Source organism: Macaca nemestrina, chromosome 1 (assembly GCF_043159975.1).
Source record: "Macaca nemestrina isolate mMacNem1 chromosome 1, mMacNem.hap1, whole genome shotgun sequence".
Lineage (NCBI taxonomy): Eukaryota > Metazoa > Chordata > Mammalia > Primates > Cercopithecidae > Macaca > Macaca nemestrina.
In genome coordinates this window covers 194,807,525-194,824,488 of record NC_092125.1, presented here as the reverse complement: position 1 = coordinate 194,824,488, position 16,964 = coordinate 194,807,525, and the positions used below count along the sequence as shown (strand labels likewise).

Here is a 16,964-nt window from a genome sequence, read left to right as displayed (position 1 = left end):
GTCGCCCAGACTGGAGTGCAGTGACACCATCTCGGCTCACTGCAAGCTCCGCCTCCCGGGTTCATGCCATTCTCCTGCCTCAGCCTACGGAGTAGCTGGGACTACAGGCGCCCGCCACCACACCCGGCTAATTTTTTTGCATTTTTAGTAGAGACGGGGTTTCACCATGTTAGTCAGGATGGTCTCGATCTCCTGACCTCATGAGCCGCCCACCTTGGCCTCCCAAAGTGCTGGGATTACAGGCATGAGCCACTGCGCCCATCTCTCTCTCTCTTTTTGACAGGGTCTTGCTCTGTCACCCAGACTGGAGTTCAGTAACTCAATCATAGCTCACTGCAGCCTCAACCTTTTGGGCTCAAGTGATCCTCCTGCCTCAGCCTCCTGAGTAGCTGGCACTACAAGCAACACATCGCCATGCCCAGCTAATTTTTTTTTTATTTTTATTTTTGTATAGACAAGGTATCACTATGTTGCTCAGGCTCGTCTTGAACTCCTGGGCTCAAGCAATCCACTTCGGCCTCCTAAAGTGCTGGGATTACAGACATGAGCCATCATGTCCAACCCTGCATGGTATTTCTGAGGAATGATATGATGAAATCTGTGTTTTAGGATGATCAGTCATGCAGAACAGATTGAAGTGAGGAGTTGGGAGACAAGAAGGAAGAGATAAATTAGCAATTTGTTGAAGGAATATTTGACAGAAATTGTGCTGTAATTAAATACTGGATGAAAGAAAAGGAAAAGGCAGAATACAACTCCAGGGTTTGCTGCCTAAGTGGCTGGGAAGATGTCACCATCAACAAACAAGAAAGGGGACAGGGGACTGGAAAATGTAGTGATAACTTGCCACTAGCACTTCGTGAGCAAGGGCCATGAGCTACCAGTTATATAGTCCTGCAGTATTCAGCTGGACATACAAGAGGTCTTCACAAAGTTTATGAAAAATGTGTATTATGAAAAAACTATGCATAGATTTCAAAAACTTTTTGCACCACAATAAATTTGTACTAACTTGTTATAACATGTCTGAGCAGGATCTACTTTGAGGCACTATGAAGGATAAGACATTAGTTTGAAATGAGCCCCTGTAAGAGCAACATGAATTCTGCTAAAATTGAAGCAAGAATAAATATCAAGTTTATGGTTAAGCTTGGGTGGAAGGATGGTGACATCATTGATGCTTTATGAAAAGCTTATGGGGACAATGCCTCAAAGAAATCAGCAGTTTACAAATAGATAACTTGAGGTCTCAGGTGATCCACCCGCCTCAGCCTCCCAAAGTGCTAGGATTACAGGCATGAGCCACTGCACCCAGCTACGCCTGGCTAATTTTTGTATTTTTAGTAGAGACGGGGTTTTGCCATGTTGGACAGGCTGATTTTGAACTCCTGACCTCAGGTGATACACCTGCTCGGCCTCCCAAAGTGCTGGGATTACAAGCATGAGCCACCGCACCCGGCCAGATAATTTTTTTTAAGAAGGGATGAGATTAGGCTGGACTGTCGCTCTACTACAGACTCATAGTATTTATTTTCTTTAAGAATACTTGGCCAGGTGTGGTGGCTCATGCCTGTAATCTCAGCACTTTGAGATACCGAGGCAGGTGAATCACCGGAGGTCAGGAGTTCAAGACCAGCCTGGCCAACATGGCAAAACCCCATCTCTACTAAAAATACAAAAATTAGCTGGGCATGGTGGTGGGCGCCTATAATCCCAGCTACCCAGGAAGGCTGAGGCAGGAGAATTGTTTGAACCCGAGAGGCAGAGGTTGCAGTGAGCCAAGACCACGCCATTGCACTCCAGCCTGGGCAACGAAGCAAGATTCCATCTCAAAAAAGAAACAAAATAAAGAAGGGATGAAATGATGTTGAAGACGAAAACCACAGTGGCAGACCATCCACATCAATTTATGAGAAAAATGTGTGTCCTAACTGAAGTGGGTTGACACCAGCAGAATAATAACCAACACGATAGGCATCTCACTTGGTTTGGCTTACGTGATTCTGACTGAAAAACTAAAGTTCAGCAAACATTCCACTTGGTAGGTGCCAAACCATCATGCCCAGATCAGTTGCAGAGCTTTCAATGGGAATTTTAAATAAGCAGGATGAAGATCCTGAAGCATTTCATTGAAGAATTGTAACAGGAGATGAAACATGGCTTTACCAGTACAATCCTAAAGACAATGCACAACCAAAGCAATGGCTACCAAGAGGTGGAAGTGTCTGGTCAAAGCAAAAGTGGACCAGTCAAGAGCAAAGGTCATGACATTCGTTTTTTTGAATGTTCAAGGCATTTTGTTTATTGGCTTTCTGGAGGGCCAAAGAACAATAACATCTGCTTATTATGAGAGTGTTTTGAGAAAGCTAGCAAAAGTTTTAGCAGAAAAATGCCTGGGACAGCTTCACCAGAGAGTCATTCTCCACTATGACAATGTTCCTGCTCATTCCTCTCAGCAAACAAGGGCAATTTTGCAAGAGTTTTGATGGGAAATCATTAGGCATCCACCTTACAGTACTGATTTGGCTCCTTCTGACTTCCTTGTGTTTTCTTTCTTCTTCTTCTTCTTCTTCTTTTTTTTTTTTTTTTTTCTTTTTTTTTTTTTGAGACAGAGTTTCAGTCTTCTTGCCCAGGCTGGAGTGCAATGGTGCGATCTCGGTTCACTGCAACCTCTGCCTTTTGGGTTCAAGCGATGCTCCTGCCTCAGCCTCCTAAGTAGCTTGGATTACAGGTGCCTGCCACCATGCCTGGCTAATTTTTTTGTACTTTTAGTAGAGACAGGGTATCACCATATTGGCCAGGCTTGTCTTGAACTCCTGAACTCAGGTGATCTGCCTGCCTCAACCTCCCAAAATGCTGGGACTACAGGCATTAGCCACTGTACCTGGCCCTTGTTTTCTAATCTTAAAAAACTCTTTCGGCCGGGCGCGGTGGCTCAAGCCTGTAATCCCAGCACTTTGGGAGGCCGAGACGGGCGGATCACGAGGTCAGGAGATCGAGACCATCCTGGCTAACACCGTGAAACCCCATCTCTACTAAAAATACAAAAAACTAGCCGGGCGAGGTGGCGGGCGCCTGTAGTCCCAGCTACTCCGGAGGCTGAGGCAGGAGAATGGCGTAAACCCGGGAGGCGGAGCTTGCAGTGAGCTGAGATCCGGCCACTGCACTCCAGCCCGGGCTACAGAGCAAGACTCCGTCTCAAAAAAAAACAAAAACAAAAACAAAACTCTTTCAAGGGCACCCCATTTTTTCTTAGGTTAATAATGTATAAAAGAGGCTGTCTCATACTTACAAGCAGCCTGCCCTCAACTCTCTCTCAGGGTGTTAAAAGAAAATGTATAAAAGAGCCAGGCATGGTGGCTCATGCCTGTAATCTCAGCACATTGGGAGGCCCAGGCAGGATGATCAGTTGAGCCCAGGAGGTGGAGACCAGCCTGGGAAACATAGAGAGATCCTCATCTCCACAAAAAAAAATTTTTAAAGAATTATCTTGGCTGGGCGCAGTGGCTCACGCCTGTAATCCCAGCACTTTGGGAGGCCAAGGCGGGCAGATCATGAGGTCAAGAGATTGAGACCATCCTGGCCAATATGGTGAAACCTCGTCTCTACTAAAAAAAATACAAAAATTAGCTGGGCATGGTGGCCCACACCTATAGTCCCAGCTATTCAGGAAGCTGAGGCAGGAGAATCACTTGAACCTGGGAGGTGGAGGTTGCAGTGAGCTAAGATTGCACCACTGCACTCCAGCCTGGTGACAGAGCGAAACTCTGTCTCAAAAAAAAAAAAAAAGAATTAGCTGGGCACAGTGGTATGTCTGTAGTCCCAGCTACTTGGGAGGCTGAGGCAGGAAGACTGCTTGAGCCCTGGAGTTTGAGGCCGCAGTGAGCTATGATAGCACTACTGCACTCCAGCCTGGGTGATGGAGTGAAACCTTATCTCAAATAAGATGATGATAATAATAATAAAGACTGCCAGGCGCGTGGTGGCGTGCACATGTGGTCCCAGCTATTTGGGAGGCCGAGGTGGGAGGATCACCAGAGCTCAGGGAGGTTGAGGCTGCAGTGAACTGTGATTGTACCACTGCACTCCAGCGGGGCAATGGGAGTGAGACCCTGTCTCAACAATAATAATTATATATACACATATATGTTCTAGTATTTTCCTCCCATACCTCCAATGTATAATATCTCATGCACCCTGTGGTCCACCCCCCAAAGACATATACACAGCACTTTAGAGTCTCTGATGTAGTCAAAGGGAGTCATTGGAGGTTCTGGAACAGATGACAGGCATGGGAGCAGTTGATTCACAAACTGAAAGCTGAGACATCAAAGAACTGCGACTGCCTTGGAATGTTTCCCGTGTGCTAGCCACCGCCTCAGTGCTTTATACATAAATCAGTTAATCCCTATAGCAGCCCTCCATTGTGAGTACCATAATTATCTTAACAGATGAGGAGACTGAGGCACAGTGAAGTTAAAGTCACATGAAGTTGGTGGTGGGGGTCTACTTTTTTTTTTTTTTTTTTTTTTTGAGACGGAGTCTAGCTCTGTCCCCAGGCTGGAGTGCAGTGGCGCGATCTCGGCTCAGTGCAATCTCTGCCTCCCGGGTTCAAGTGATTCTCCTGCTTCAGCCTCCCAGTAGCTGGGATTACAGGCACTTGCTGCCACGCCCAGCTAAGTTTTGTATTTTTAGTGGAGACAGAGTTTCACCATATTGGCCAGGATGGTCTTGATCTCCGGAGCTCGAGGTCCACCTCGGCCTCTCAAAGTGCTGGGATTACAGGCCTAAGCCACTGCGACCGGCTGGGGGGCCTACATTTGACCCACGTGGTGGTTTGGGTTCATAGTCCATGTGCTTAACCACTAGTAGGCAGGCAGGGAGCCAGTGTTCTTTCTCTCCTGTGACTTTGGTGAAGTCTCTCACCAGTCAGTGTTGGCATGAGCATGCTAGGCACAGTGCAAGAAAGGAGCAAGAACTCACTAATGACTAGGACTTTCCTGTGTCTCTATAATTGATGGGTTTGGTTTCTTTTCTTTCTCTCTCTCCCTCCTCTCTCTCTTCTTCTTCCTCTCTCTCTCTCTCGCTCTCGCTGTCTCCCCCTGAGATAAGGTCTTGTTGTGCTGCCAGGACTGGAATGCAATGGAATGGTGTGATCATGGCTCACTACAGCCGTGATCTCCTGGGCTCAAGGGATCCTCCCACCTCAGCCTCCTGAGTAGCTGGAACCACAGGCATGCACCACCATGCCCGGTAATTTTTTATTTTTTGTAGAGAGTTTCGCCATGTTGCCCAGGCTGGTCTCGAACTCCTGGGCTGAAGCGATCTTCCTGCCTCAGCCTTCCAAGGTGCTGGGATTGCAGACGTCAGCCACCATACCAGGCCAAGGGGCTTGGTTTCTATGGTTTTCGGGAGAGACTGCTGAGGGAAGGTCAGCTTCCGGCGTCGCGCTGCAAACGTCGCGCTGAGGTCATCCTTTACGGCAGGCGTCCGCGTCGCAAGCTAGTCGTCCTGAAGCGGCGGCCAGAGAAGAGGCAAGGGCACGAGCATCGGATCGGTAGGGGCTGTTTATATCCGCGCGTCAGTTTAGGTCAAGGACCTTCCTTCCGAGGTCTCTTTAACAGATTTCCTCTTGACTTGCTGTGTGTCCCCTTCTCCCAGACCCGAACTCAGGGCGTGTTCCCTGCCCTCCCAGGCCGCTTCACCTCCACAGCTAATGGCACCGAAGCCTGGAGATTGCCGCTCCACTTTCTAGATTTGTTTAGGTTTTTGCCGGACTAATGTTTTGGTTTTCTGTTTCTTAACCTAAAGTCTACGATCCTTATCCCAGCTTTCTAGGCTCTGCGTGATTTCGGCCCCGTCAACCTCCTGAGCTCATTTCATTCTTTTTCCCGTCATGCACGCTGCGCTCCATTGTCCCCCAAACGTACCCAGCGCCTCCGGCTGTCTGTAACTCGGGCTGTTGCCCAACTGGAACACTCTGCCCATTGATCTTCACTTGGCTAACTCGCAAGCCATCTTAAAGGCATTTTCAAGTCTCCGGGCAGAGTTGGTGCTTCCTCCTTCGAGCTCTTATCCACTCGTGTTCCTTGCAGTGTATTCCCAGTTCCGAGTGTGTGTGTCTCTGGTGCTTACGTTGGAGCTGCTTTCCCCCGCATCTGAGTGCCTGGAACGTAACTACTCAGTAAATGATGACTGAGGGATGGGAAGGAACTTTAGAAGTTAAATTCACCTTTTTGTTGAGATGGAGTTTCGCTCTTATTGCCCAGGCTGGAGTGCAATGGCGCAATCTCGGTTCATCGCAACTTCCGCCTCCCGGATTCAAGCGATTCTCCTGCCTCAGCCTCCCTAGTAGCTGGGATTACAGGCATGCACCCCCACGCCTGGCTAATTTTGTATTGTTTTTTAGTAGAGACGGGGTTTCGCCATGTTGGTCAGGCTGGTCTTGAACTCTCAACCTCAGGTGATCCGCCCGCCTCGGCCTCCCAGAGTGCTGAGATTACAGGTGTGAGCCACTGCGCCCGGCTAAATTCACCTTTACATCTACCATGAGTACACATTTATATTGGTATTTGTGAGTCTGCGCACGCGCTTCGTTTCAGTCAACTTAGGCAGTGAGGCTTTTTTTTTTTGGAATACTGTTTTTTTTTTTTACATTTAACATTATTATGTATTTGCATATAAATTTTTTTTTTCCCTAATATCTGTTATATTCTACAAAGTAAGTCTTAACCCATTTCTTTCACTCTGGGTTTTTTTTTTTGGTTTTGTTTTGTTTTTGAGACAGGATCTCGCTTTGTTGCCCAGGATGGAGTGCAGTGTCCAGGTCATAGCTCACTGAAGCCTTGAACTCCTGGCCTCAATCTCCTGCCTCAGCCTTAGGAGTAGCTGGGACTACAGGTGCATACCACCACAAGTGCCTTTTTAATTAATTAATTAATTGATTTATTTTTTTGAGGCAGAGAATCTGACCAAAGGATCCAAATTCTTTTTTTCTTCTTCTTTTTTTTTTTTTTTTTTTTTTGATACAGAGAACCTGACCAAAGAATCCAAATTCTTTTTTTTTTTTTTTTTTTTTTTTTGAGACGGAGTCTTGCTCTGTCACTCAGGCTGGAGTACAATGGTGCGATCTTGGCTTGCTCTGTCTCCCGGGTTCAAGCAGTTCTCCTGTCTCAGCCTCCCGAATAGTTGGGATTACAGGCATGTGACAACACGCCTGGCTAATTTTTTTGTATTTTTAGTAGAGATGGGGTTTCACCATATTGGCCAGGCTGGTCTTGAACTCCTGACCTCAGGTGATTCACCCACCTTGGCCTCCCAGAGTGCTGGGATTATAGGCGTGAGCCACCGCGCCTGGCCCACAAGTGGCTAATTAAAAAAAATTTTTTTAGGCCCGGCACAGTGGCTCACACCTGTAATCCCAGCACTTTGGGAGGCCAAGTCGGGCTGATCACCTGAGGTCAGGAGTTTGAGACCGACCAGCCTCGCCAACATACTGAAACCCTGTCTCTACTAAAAATACAAAAATTAACCGAGTGTGGTGGCGTGCACCTGTAGTCCCAGCTACTTGGGAGGCTGAGGCAGGAGAATCGCTTGAACCCAGAAGGTGGAGGTTGCAGTGAGCCGAGATCTCGCCATGCACTGCAGCCTGGGTGACAGACCGAGACTCCATCTCACACGATGGGTGAGCCACTGCTCCCGACTTAGAAAGGATTTCTATGCATTGTTCTTTAGTTATAATTATCTTTTCCTTGAGTTTTGAAAAAGCACAAAAACTGCTTATCTGCCATAAACTGGAAGAAGCTATTTAATGAAAAAGTTTGGTGAGAAGAAATCAGGAGAATAATATCAGACAGTGTTCTAGAGGGCTACTTATCATGATTATCTAATTTTTTCTTAGAAATTTCTTAGTTGATTGCCTTCTTGTGGGATTTTATTTACTTATTTTTTTAAGTCTTCCATTACAGCCATGCCTTTCTTGGACATCCAGAAAAGGTTCGGCCTTAACATAGATCGATGGTGGACAATCCAGAGTGCTGAACAGCCCTACAAGCTTGCTACTCGATGCCATGCTTTTGAAAAAGAATGGATAGAATGTGCACATGGAATTGGTGCTATCCGGGCAGAGAAAGAGTGCAAGATAGAATATGATGATTTTATAGAGTGTTTGCTTCGGCAGAAAACGGTAAGGAAGTGATGGAGGTGGAAGCTGAATTACTTTCTTGTTCCTTTGGGATTTTTTTTTTTTTTTAAAGACGAAGTCTTGCTTTTGTCCCCTAGGCTGGTGTGCGATGGTGCGACCTCGGCTCACTGCAGCCTCTGCCTCCCAGGTTCAGGCGATTCTCCTGCCTCAGCCTCCCGAGTAGCTGGGATTATAGGCGCCTGCCACCACACCCGGCTAATTTTTGTATTTTTAGTAGAGATGGGGTTTCACCATGCTGACCAGGCTTGTCTTGAATTCCTGACCTCAGGTGATCATCCCGCCTCGGCCTCCCAAAGTACTGGGATCATAGGCGTGAGCCACCATGCCCGGCCTCCTTTGGGATTACTCTTAAGTGTTTTTAGTGGGTCATAGGGCAGTGGCTTGCCAAATGTGAATTGGCAGAGCTTTTCTGGTGAAATACCTTTCCTACTTTGGTACCATGATGAGGAAATTAAATACCTTCAGATATGAGGATGGCCCATTGTTCCTCAGCATTCTTTCTCTTCTCCCAAATTTTCCTTAGTATTTTACCCTGCTCTAGCCACTAGGTTAGAAATTGCATGTGTGTGTATACCCATTTTTTCAGTTGGCTGTGAAGCAGAGAATATCAACTAGCTTTGAATGTTGACCCTTGAAATCTTTGGGTGAAAATATTTCAAATTCATTGAATCCAAAAGAGGTTTAACCTTGCAAATCCATTACATTCAAAATCTCTGGATTCATTCCACTCTGAAGAAGATGGAGGTGTTAATGAGATTGCTGTACATGAGTCTGAACAATGAATGCAGTGGAAAAAGGATGTTAACAGCTTAGTGTTCCCCTCCTCAAAAGTTGAATGAGTTGGCCAGGCACCGTGGCTCAAGCCTGTAATCCCAGCACTTTGGGAGGCCAAGGCTGGTGAATCACGAGGTCAGGAGTTTGAGACCAACCTGGTCAATATGGTGAAACCCTGTCTCTACTGAAAATACAAAAATTAGCTGGGCATGGTGGCATGGGCCTGTAGTCCCAGCTACTCGGGAGGCTGAGGCAGGAGAATTGCTTGAACCTGGGAGGTGGAGGTTGCAGTGAACCGAGGTCATGCTGCTGCACTCCAGCCTGGGCGACAGAGCAAGACTCTGTCTCAAAAAAAAAAAGTGGCTCATGCCTGTAATCCCAACACTTTGGGAGGCCAAGGCGGGCAGATCACCTGAGATCAGGAGTTCAAGACCAGCCTGGCCAACAAGGTGAAACCTCGTCCCTACTAAAAATACAAAAATTACCCAGGCATGGTGACAGGCGCATGTAATCTCAGCTACTCAGGAGGGTGAGGCAAGAGAATTGCCTGAAACCAAGAGGCAGAGGTTGCGGTGAGCTGAGATCACGCCACTACACTCCAGTCTAGGCAACAGAGCGGGACTCCATCTCAAAAAAAAAAAAAAAAAAAGATGGCCGGGCACAGTAGCTCAGGCCTGTAATCCCAGCACTTTAGGAAGTTGGAAGTCGAGGCAGGTGGATCATGAGGTCAGGAGTTCGAGACCAGCCTGACCAACATGGTGAAACACCATCTCTACTAAAAGTACAAAAAAATTAGCCGGGCATGGTGGCTGGCGCCTATAGTCCCAGCTACTCGAGAGGCTGAGGCAGGAGAATGGCATGAACCCAGGAGGTGGAGCTTGCAGTGAGATCGCGCCACTGCACTCCAGCCTGGGCGACAGAGCGAGACTCCATCTCAAGAAAAAAAAAAAAGGAAAAATAAAAAGATTTTTATGAATTGATACCAACAGGAGGCATTGTAGTAAGGTAGAAAAAACATTGTATTGGGAGTTAGGAGAGTCAGCTTCTGATGCTGGTTCTGCCACCACTCATTTGTTGTTGGTTGGTTATTTTTAATTTATATGTTGAGACAGCGTCTCACTCCCATCGCCCAGGCTGGAATGCGGTTACATGTTCACAGCTCACTGCAGCCTCAACTTGGGCTCAGGTGATTCTTCCACTTCAGCCTCCCACGTAGCTGGGACTACAGGAGTGCATCGCCACGCCCAGCTAATTTTTTGTATTTTAGTAGAGACAAGGTTTCACTATGTTGCCCAGACTGATCTTGAACTTCTGAGCTCAAGTGATCTCCCTGCCTTGGCCTCCCAACGTGCTGGGATTACAGGTGTGAGACACTGCACCTGGCCCTAATTTTGATTTTATGTATATAAAATAGAAATGGGATCTCCCTGTGTTGCCTAGGCTGGTCTTAAACTCCTGGGCTCAAGCGATCCCACATTGGCCTCCCAAAGTGCTGGGATTACAGGTGTGAGCCACCACACCCATCCTGTTAGTGGTGTTTTTGAGACAGGGTCTTGTTCTGTCACCCAGGCTGGAGTGCAGTAGCGTGATCATAGCTTACTGCACTCTCGAGCTCCTAGGCTCAAGTCATCCTCCTGCCTCAGCCTGAAAATGGGGTCACCTTAAGTGAATAGATACCTCCCCGTGAGTGAAGAAGCTCGTGAGTCAGAGAATTAGAATCAAGTCCTATTGTAAGTTCTTAGCATATTATAATGCATTTATTTCTCACAATAATTCTATGAAATGAGTTACTATTAGTTTCCCCATTATACAGTTAAAAATTTAATTTTGGGAGGCTAAGGTGGATGGATTACCTGAGGTCAGGAGTTCGAGACCAGCCTGACTAACATGGTGAAACCCCCTCTCTACTAAAAATGCAAAAAATTAGCTGGGTATGGTGAGGGGGTGCCTGTAATCCCAGCTACTCAGGAGGCTGAGGCAGAAGAATCACTTGAACCCGAGAGGCGGAGGTTGCACTGAGCTGAGATCACGCCACTGCACTCCATCCAGCCTGGGCAACAAGAGCGAAACTCCGTCTCAAAAAAAACAAACAGATGAACAAACAAAATTTAAGGCAAGGAAAAGTTAAGGACATTGCCTGAACTTACATAGCTAGTAAATGGTGGAGCTGGGATTTTATCCTGGCAAGGCTGGCTTCAAAACCTATCCTTTTATCCAGAGTTACTGCTTTTAGCTCAGAGGAAGATTTGAAATATGGTATTGTCATAGTTCAAAACCATGACTAGTCTTGTGTTGGGAGACTCTAAGATAAATGGTAAGAAAGTAGTCTTTTAAAATGTTTAATGTTTATATCAGGGTTTTTTTCTACTGAAGTTATAGCAACACTACTTCTTTAAGGTTAATGAGATGTTTAACTGAATATACGAATTTTTCATATCTTTGTGAAAAGTTAGTCATTTGTTAAAAAATTTATGTCAGGAACTAGTCTAGGCACTAGGAATACAGTAAGCAAAACAGCAAAAAACTCTCTGACTCGGTGGAACTTATGCTACAGTGGGAGGAAGGGCAGAAAAATAACAAGTAAAAATACAGGTAATAAGAAGTACTATGAGGAGAATAAACAGGAGAAGGATAGAAAGTGCTAGGGGCAGGAGCTAGGTGGATGCTACTTTAAATAGGGTAGTCAGAGAAGAGCTCAGCAAAAGAAGACCAGAGAATTAAAGAAAGCGAGCCACATGGATATGAGGGAAGAATGTTCCATGCAGAGAAAACAGCAAGTGCAAAGGTCCCTGAGCCGACTGGAGGGAGCTAGGGGAAAATTAAGAGATGAAGTCGCTGCAGGAGGCCTTGTAAGCCATGATAAGGATTCATCTTTTTGTCTCACTAACATAGAAAGCCATTGGAGGGTTTTGAGCAGAGGAATAGTGCGATCAGAATTAGTAAATTTTCTATGTCACATAACCCAGGGACCAGTTCATTGTTGTGGCTTTGGTGTAACATAGCTTTGATTTGTTGAGAAGCAACCAATGCCCTATCTGAGTAGAAGAGACAGAATTCAGGACTCAGCAGTGACTAGTGGATGAGTAAGAATCAGGCCTTTACTTCCATATGGAGAAAAGAGACCTCATATTGGCTATTTCTGCTTCATTCATACCCATTGCATAGTCACCAGCAGCAGTGCCACTTCCGCATAGAATATGTAAGTGCTGAGGTTGTCTTAACTTTTATTTATTTATTTTATTTTATTTTTTAATTTTTTTGTGTGATAGAGTCTCGCTCTGTCGCCCAGGCTGGAGTGCAGTACCGTGATCTTGACTCACTACAACCCCCGCCTCCCAGGTTCAAGCGATTTTCCTGCCTCAGCCTCCCAAGTAGCTGGAACCACAGGCGCACACCACCATGACTGGCTAATTTTTGTATTTTTAGTAGAGACGGGGGTTCACCATATTGGCCAGGCTGGTCTCGAACTCCTGAGCTCGTGATCTGCCCGCCTCGGCCTCCCAAAGTGCTGGGATTACAGGCATGAGCCACCACGCCCAGCCCAGCTTTTATTTATTTATTTACTTATTGAGACAAAATCTCGCTCTGTCACCCAGGTTGGAGTGCAGCAGTGCAATCTTGGCTCACTCCAACCTCAACCTCCCAAGTTCAAGTGATTCTCCTGCCTCAGCCTCCCCAGTAGCTGGGATTACAGATGTGCACTACGATCCCCGGCTAATTTTTGTATTTTTAGTAGAGACAGGGTTTCACAATGTTGGCCAGCCTGGTCTCAAACTCCTGACCTCAGTTATCCACCTGCCTCAGTCTCCCAAAGTGCTGGGATTAACTTTTAATATTTTAAAAGATTTTAGTGTACACAAATATGCCTCTTAAAGGTTTTTGCAAATATCTGTATTGCTATATATATTAAGAACATTTTAGTTGTTAGTTTTCAGAGAGGTTATATATACTAAAAATTTGTTTGAAAGCTTGGGAAGTGATTTCATGTTAATTCTTTGAAGGCAGACTTCATTTCAGAGGCCCTGTAAGATGAAAGGCCTTCTGTAGTTTAAAAATGAAACCAAAATTGATGTCAGTTTTTCCAGTTCTCACTTTATGGCACATATCTCCTCCCTCAGTTTAACTGCCGTTTTCCTTTGACAGATGAGACGTGTGAATGCCATCAGGAGGCAGCGGGATAAGCTGATAAAGGAAGGGAAGTACACCCCTCCACCTCACCACATTGGCAAGGGGGAGCCTCGGCCCTGAGCAGAGCAGCTGGTGATGTCTGGAGGCTGATTTTCCCGTTCTCTGTTCTCCACTGGAAAGGTTGTTTACGGAAAACCTCCTTGTCAAAGTGTGTAAAAATAAAGGATTGCTCCATCCTATTTGTTCAAAATATTTTCTCCTGGATCATGTCTTTCTTTTCCTCCCGCCTCCTGTTCCCTCCCCTCCCCGCTCTCCTCTCCTCCCCTCCCTTCCCCCTCCCTCCCCTCCCCCTCCCTTCCCCCTCCTCTCCCCCTTCCCTTCCCTTCCCTCTCCCCTCCCCCTTCCCTTCCCTCTACCCTCCTCTCCCCCTTCCCTTCCCTTCCCTCTCCCCTCCCCCTCCCCTCCCCTCCCCCTTCCCTTCCCCCTTCCCTTCCCTTCCCCCTCCCCTTCCCTCCCTCTCCCCCTCCCCATCCCCCTCCCTCTCCCCCTCCCCATCCCCCTCTCTCCTATTCCTGTCCCATCCCCTCCCTCCCACTCCCCTCCCCTTCCCCCTCCCCCCTCCCCTTCCCCCCTCCCCTTCCCCCTCCCCCTCCCCTTCCCCCTCCCCCTCCCCTTCCCACTCCCCCCCTCCCCTTCCCACTCCCCTCCCCTCCCCACTCCCCTTCCCTCTCCCCCCTCCCCTTCCCCTCCCCTCCTTTCCTTGTTTTGCTCTGTAGCCCAGGCTAGAGTGCACTGGCACGATCTCAGCTAACTGCAACCTCCATCTCCCAGGTTCAAGTGATTCTCTCACCTCTGCCTCCCTAGTAGCTGTGACTATAGTCACACATCACCACGCCCAGCTAATTTTCATATTTTTAGTAGAGATGGGGTTTCACCATGTTGACCAGGCTGGTCTCAAACTCCTGACCTCAAGTGATCTGCCCCACCTTGGCCTCCCAAGTGCTGGGATTACAGGCGTGAGCCACCATGCCCAGCCTATTTTATTCTTTAATATTTATTTTTTTGAGACAGGGTGTCACCAAGACCTAAGTGCAGTGACATGATGACGGCTCACTGCAGCCTCGACTTCCTGGGCTCCAACGATCCTACCAACTCAGCCTCCCAAGTTTCTGGGACCACAGGTGTACACTGCTATGCCTGGCTAATTTTTGTAGTTTTTGTAGAGACAGGGTATTGCCATGTTGTCCCGGCTGGTCTCAAACTGCTGTGCTCAAGCGATCCACCCACCTTGGCCTCCTAAAGCGCTGGGATTTCAGGCATGAGCCATAGTTAACATGTTTAGAAGCTTGTGGTTTTTGTTTTTTGTTTTTGAGACAGAGTCTCTGTCGCCCAGGCTAGAGTGCAGTAGCACCATCTCGGCTCACTGCAACTTCCACCTCCCAGGTAAAAGAGATTCTCTTGCCTCACTTCCTGAGTAGCTGGGATGACAGACATGCGCCACCACGCTCAACTAGTTTTTGTATTTTTAGTAGAGATAGGGTTTCACCATATTGGATGTTGGCCAGGCTGGTCTTGAACTCGTGACCTGAAATGATCTTCCTGCCTCAGCCTCCCAAAGTGCTGGGATACCAGGCGTGAGCCACCGTGCCTGGCTAGAAATATGTTTTTAAAAGAAACAGACCAGGTGTGGTGACTAACGCTTATAATCCCAGCACTTTGGGAGGCCAAGGAGGGTGGATCACTTGAGGTTAGGAGTTGTAGACCAGCTTAGGCAACATGATGAAACCCCATCTCTACTAAAAATACAAAAATTAGCTGTGTGTGATAGTGGGTGCCTGTAATCCCAGCTACTAAGGAGGCTGAGACAGGAGAATTGCTTGAACCTGGAAGGCAGAGGTTGCAGCAACCCGAGATCATACCACTGTGCTCCAGCCTGGACAACAACAGCAAAACTCCATCTCAAGAAGAAAAAAAGACCCAGATATAGAAAGTATGAAGCTGCCTGGACATGGCAGTTCGTGCCTGTAATCTTAGCACTTTGGGAGGCTGAAGCAGGTGGATCGCTTAAGCTCAGGAGTTTAAGACCAGCCTGGGCAATGTGGCAAAACCCCGTCTCTACAAAAATTATCTGGTGTGGTGGTGTGCATCTGTAGTCCCAGCTACTTGGGACGCTGAGGTGGGAGGATTGCTTGAGCCCAGGAGGCAGAGGTTGCAGTCAGCTGAGATTGCACCACTGCATTCTAGCCTGGGCAACAGAGCCAGACCTTGTCTAAGAAAAAAAAAATTATATGGGGTTATAAGGAACCTAGAATATGAAAAAACAATATTGAAAATGACAAGCATGGCCGGGCGCAGTGGCTCAAGCCTGTAATCCCAGCACTTTGGGAGGCCGAGACGGGTGGATCACGAGGTCAGGAGATCAAGACCATCCGGGCTAACACGGTGAAACCCCGTCTCTACTAAAAATACAAAAAAACTAGCTGGGTGAGGTGGCGGGCGCCTGTAGTCCCAGCTACTCGGGAGGCTGAGGCAGGAGAATGGCGTAAACCCAGGAGGCGGAGCTTGCAGTGAGCTGAGATCCGGCCACTGTACTCCAGCCTGGGTGACAGAGCGAGACTCCATCTCAAAAAAAAAAAAAAAAAAAGAAAAGAAAATGACAAGCATATTTAGAGGACTCAATACTTTCCAATTATTTCAGAACTTACTACAAAGCAGTAATAATCGAGACGGTGTGGTGTTAGCATAAGGTTAGACATATAGATAGAATTGCAAGTTCAGAAATAAACACATCTATAGTCAAATTTTAAAGTAATTTTAAAAAAAATCACAATAGGCAAGCATTTGGTCAGTTGTTTTTTGTTTGTTTGTTTGTTTGTTTTTTGAGATGGAGTCTCACTCTGTTGCCCTGGCTGGAGTAGTGCAATCTTGGTTCACTGTAACCTTTGCCTCCCAGATTCAAGTGATGATTCTCCTGCCTCGGCCTCCCTGTAGCTGGGGATTACAGATGCATGCCACCATGCCTGGCTAATTTTTGTATTTTTAGTAGAGATGGGGTTTCACCATGTTGGTCAGGTTGGTCTCAATCTCCTGACCTCAGCCTCCCAAAGTGTTGGGATTTACAGGCCTGAGCCACTGCACCCTGACCAGTCAATTGTTTTTTGACAAGAGTACCAAGACTACTGAATGGTCAACAAGTGGTGCTGGGATAATCAAATAGCCACATGCAAAATAATGAAGTTGGACCTCCTAGTTATACTGTATACAAGTTGAAAGGTCTTTTCCTAGACCCAGCCTAACATTGGATAAAATGAATTTTCCATAAACTCAAAGAGAATTGCCTGCCAGAACAAAAACCAACACTTTTCAGTAAATAACAACAGAAGCCAGAGTCTACAACTTATCATTCACAATGTTTAGTATACAACAGACATGTATATTGTAAATGGGAAATGGGACATATAGTAAAGGAGAAAAGCAGTCAACAGAAACAGACCCCAAGATGACTCAGAAGTTGAATCAGCAGAGAAGGCCTTAAAAGTATCTATCAAAAATATGTTTGGGCTGTGCATGGTGGCTCACCCCTGTAATCCCAGCACTTGGGGAGGCCGAGGTGGGTGGATCACCTGAGGTCAGGAGTTCAAGACTAGCCTGGCCAACATGGTGAAACCCTGTCTCCACTAATAATACAAAAATTAGGTGTGGTGGCATGTGCCTGTAATCCCAGCTACTTGGAAGGCTGAGGCAGGAGAATCGCTTGAACCCAGGAGGTGGAGGTTGCAGTGAGCTGAGATTGTACCATTGCACTCCAGCCTGGGTAACAGACTGAAACTCTGTCTTAAAAAAAAAAAAAAAAAAAAAG

At 46.8% G+C, this 16,964-nt stretch overlaps 1 protein-coding gene across 3 annotated transcripts; it reads left to right on the top strand.

Annotated features, from left to right (window-relative positions):
- Positions 1-5,426: 5,426 nt before the first annotated feature.
- Positions 5,427-13,357, top strand: LOC105494775 (NADH:ubiquinone oxidoreductase subunit S5). Of its 3 annotated transcripts, none has more exons than XM_011763552.3 (3): positions 5,427-5,540; positions 7,968-8,185; positions 13,121-13,357. In XM_011763552.3, exons 2-3 carry the CDS (start codon positions 7,970-7,972, stop codon positions 13,223-13,225), a joined length of 321 nt encoding a protein of 106 aa, XP_011761854.1. In that variant the 5' UTR covers positions 5,427-5,540; positions 7,968-7,969; the 3' UTR covers positions 13,226-13,357. The 3 variants fall into 3 exon arrangements, with proteins under 3 accessions (XP_011761854.1, XP_011761852.1, XP_011761853.1); XM_011763550.2 differs by having other exon boundaries at positions 5,442-5,557; XM_011763551.3 differs by having other exon boundaries at positions 5,521-5,611.
- Positions 13,358-16,964: the final 3,607 nt, after the last annotated feature.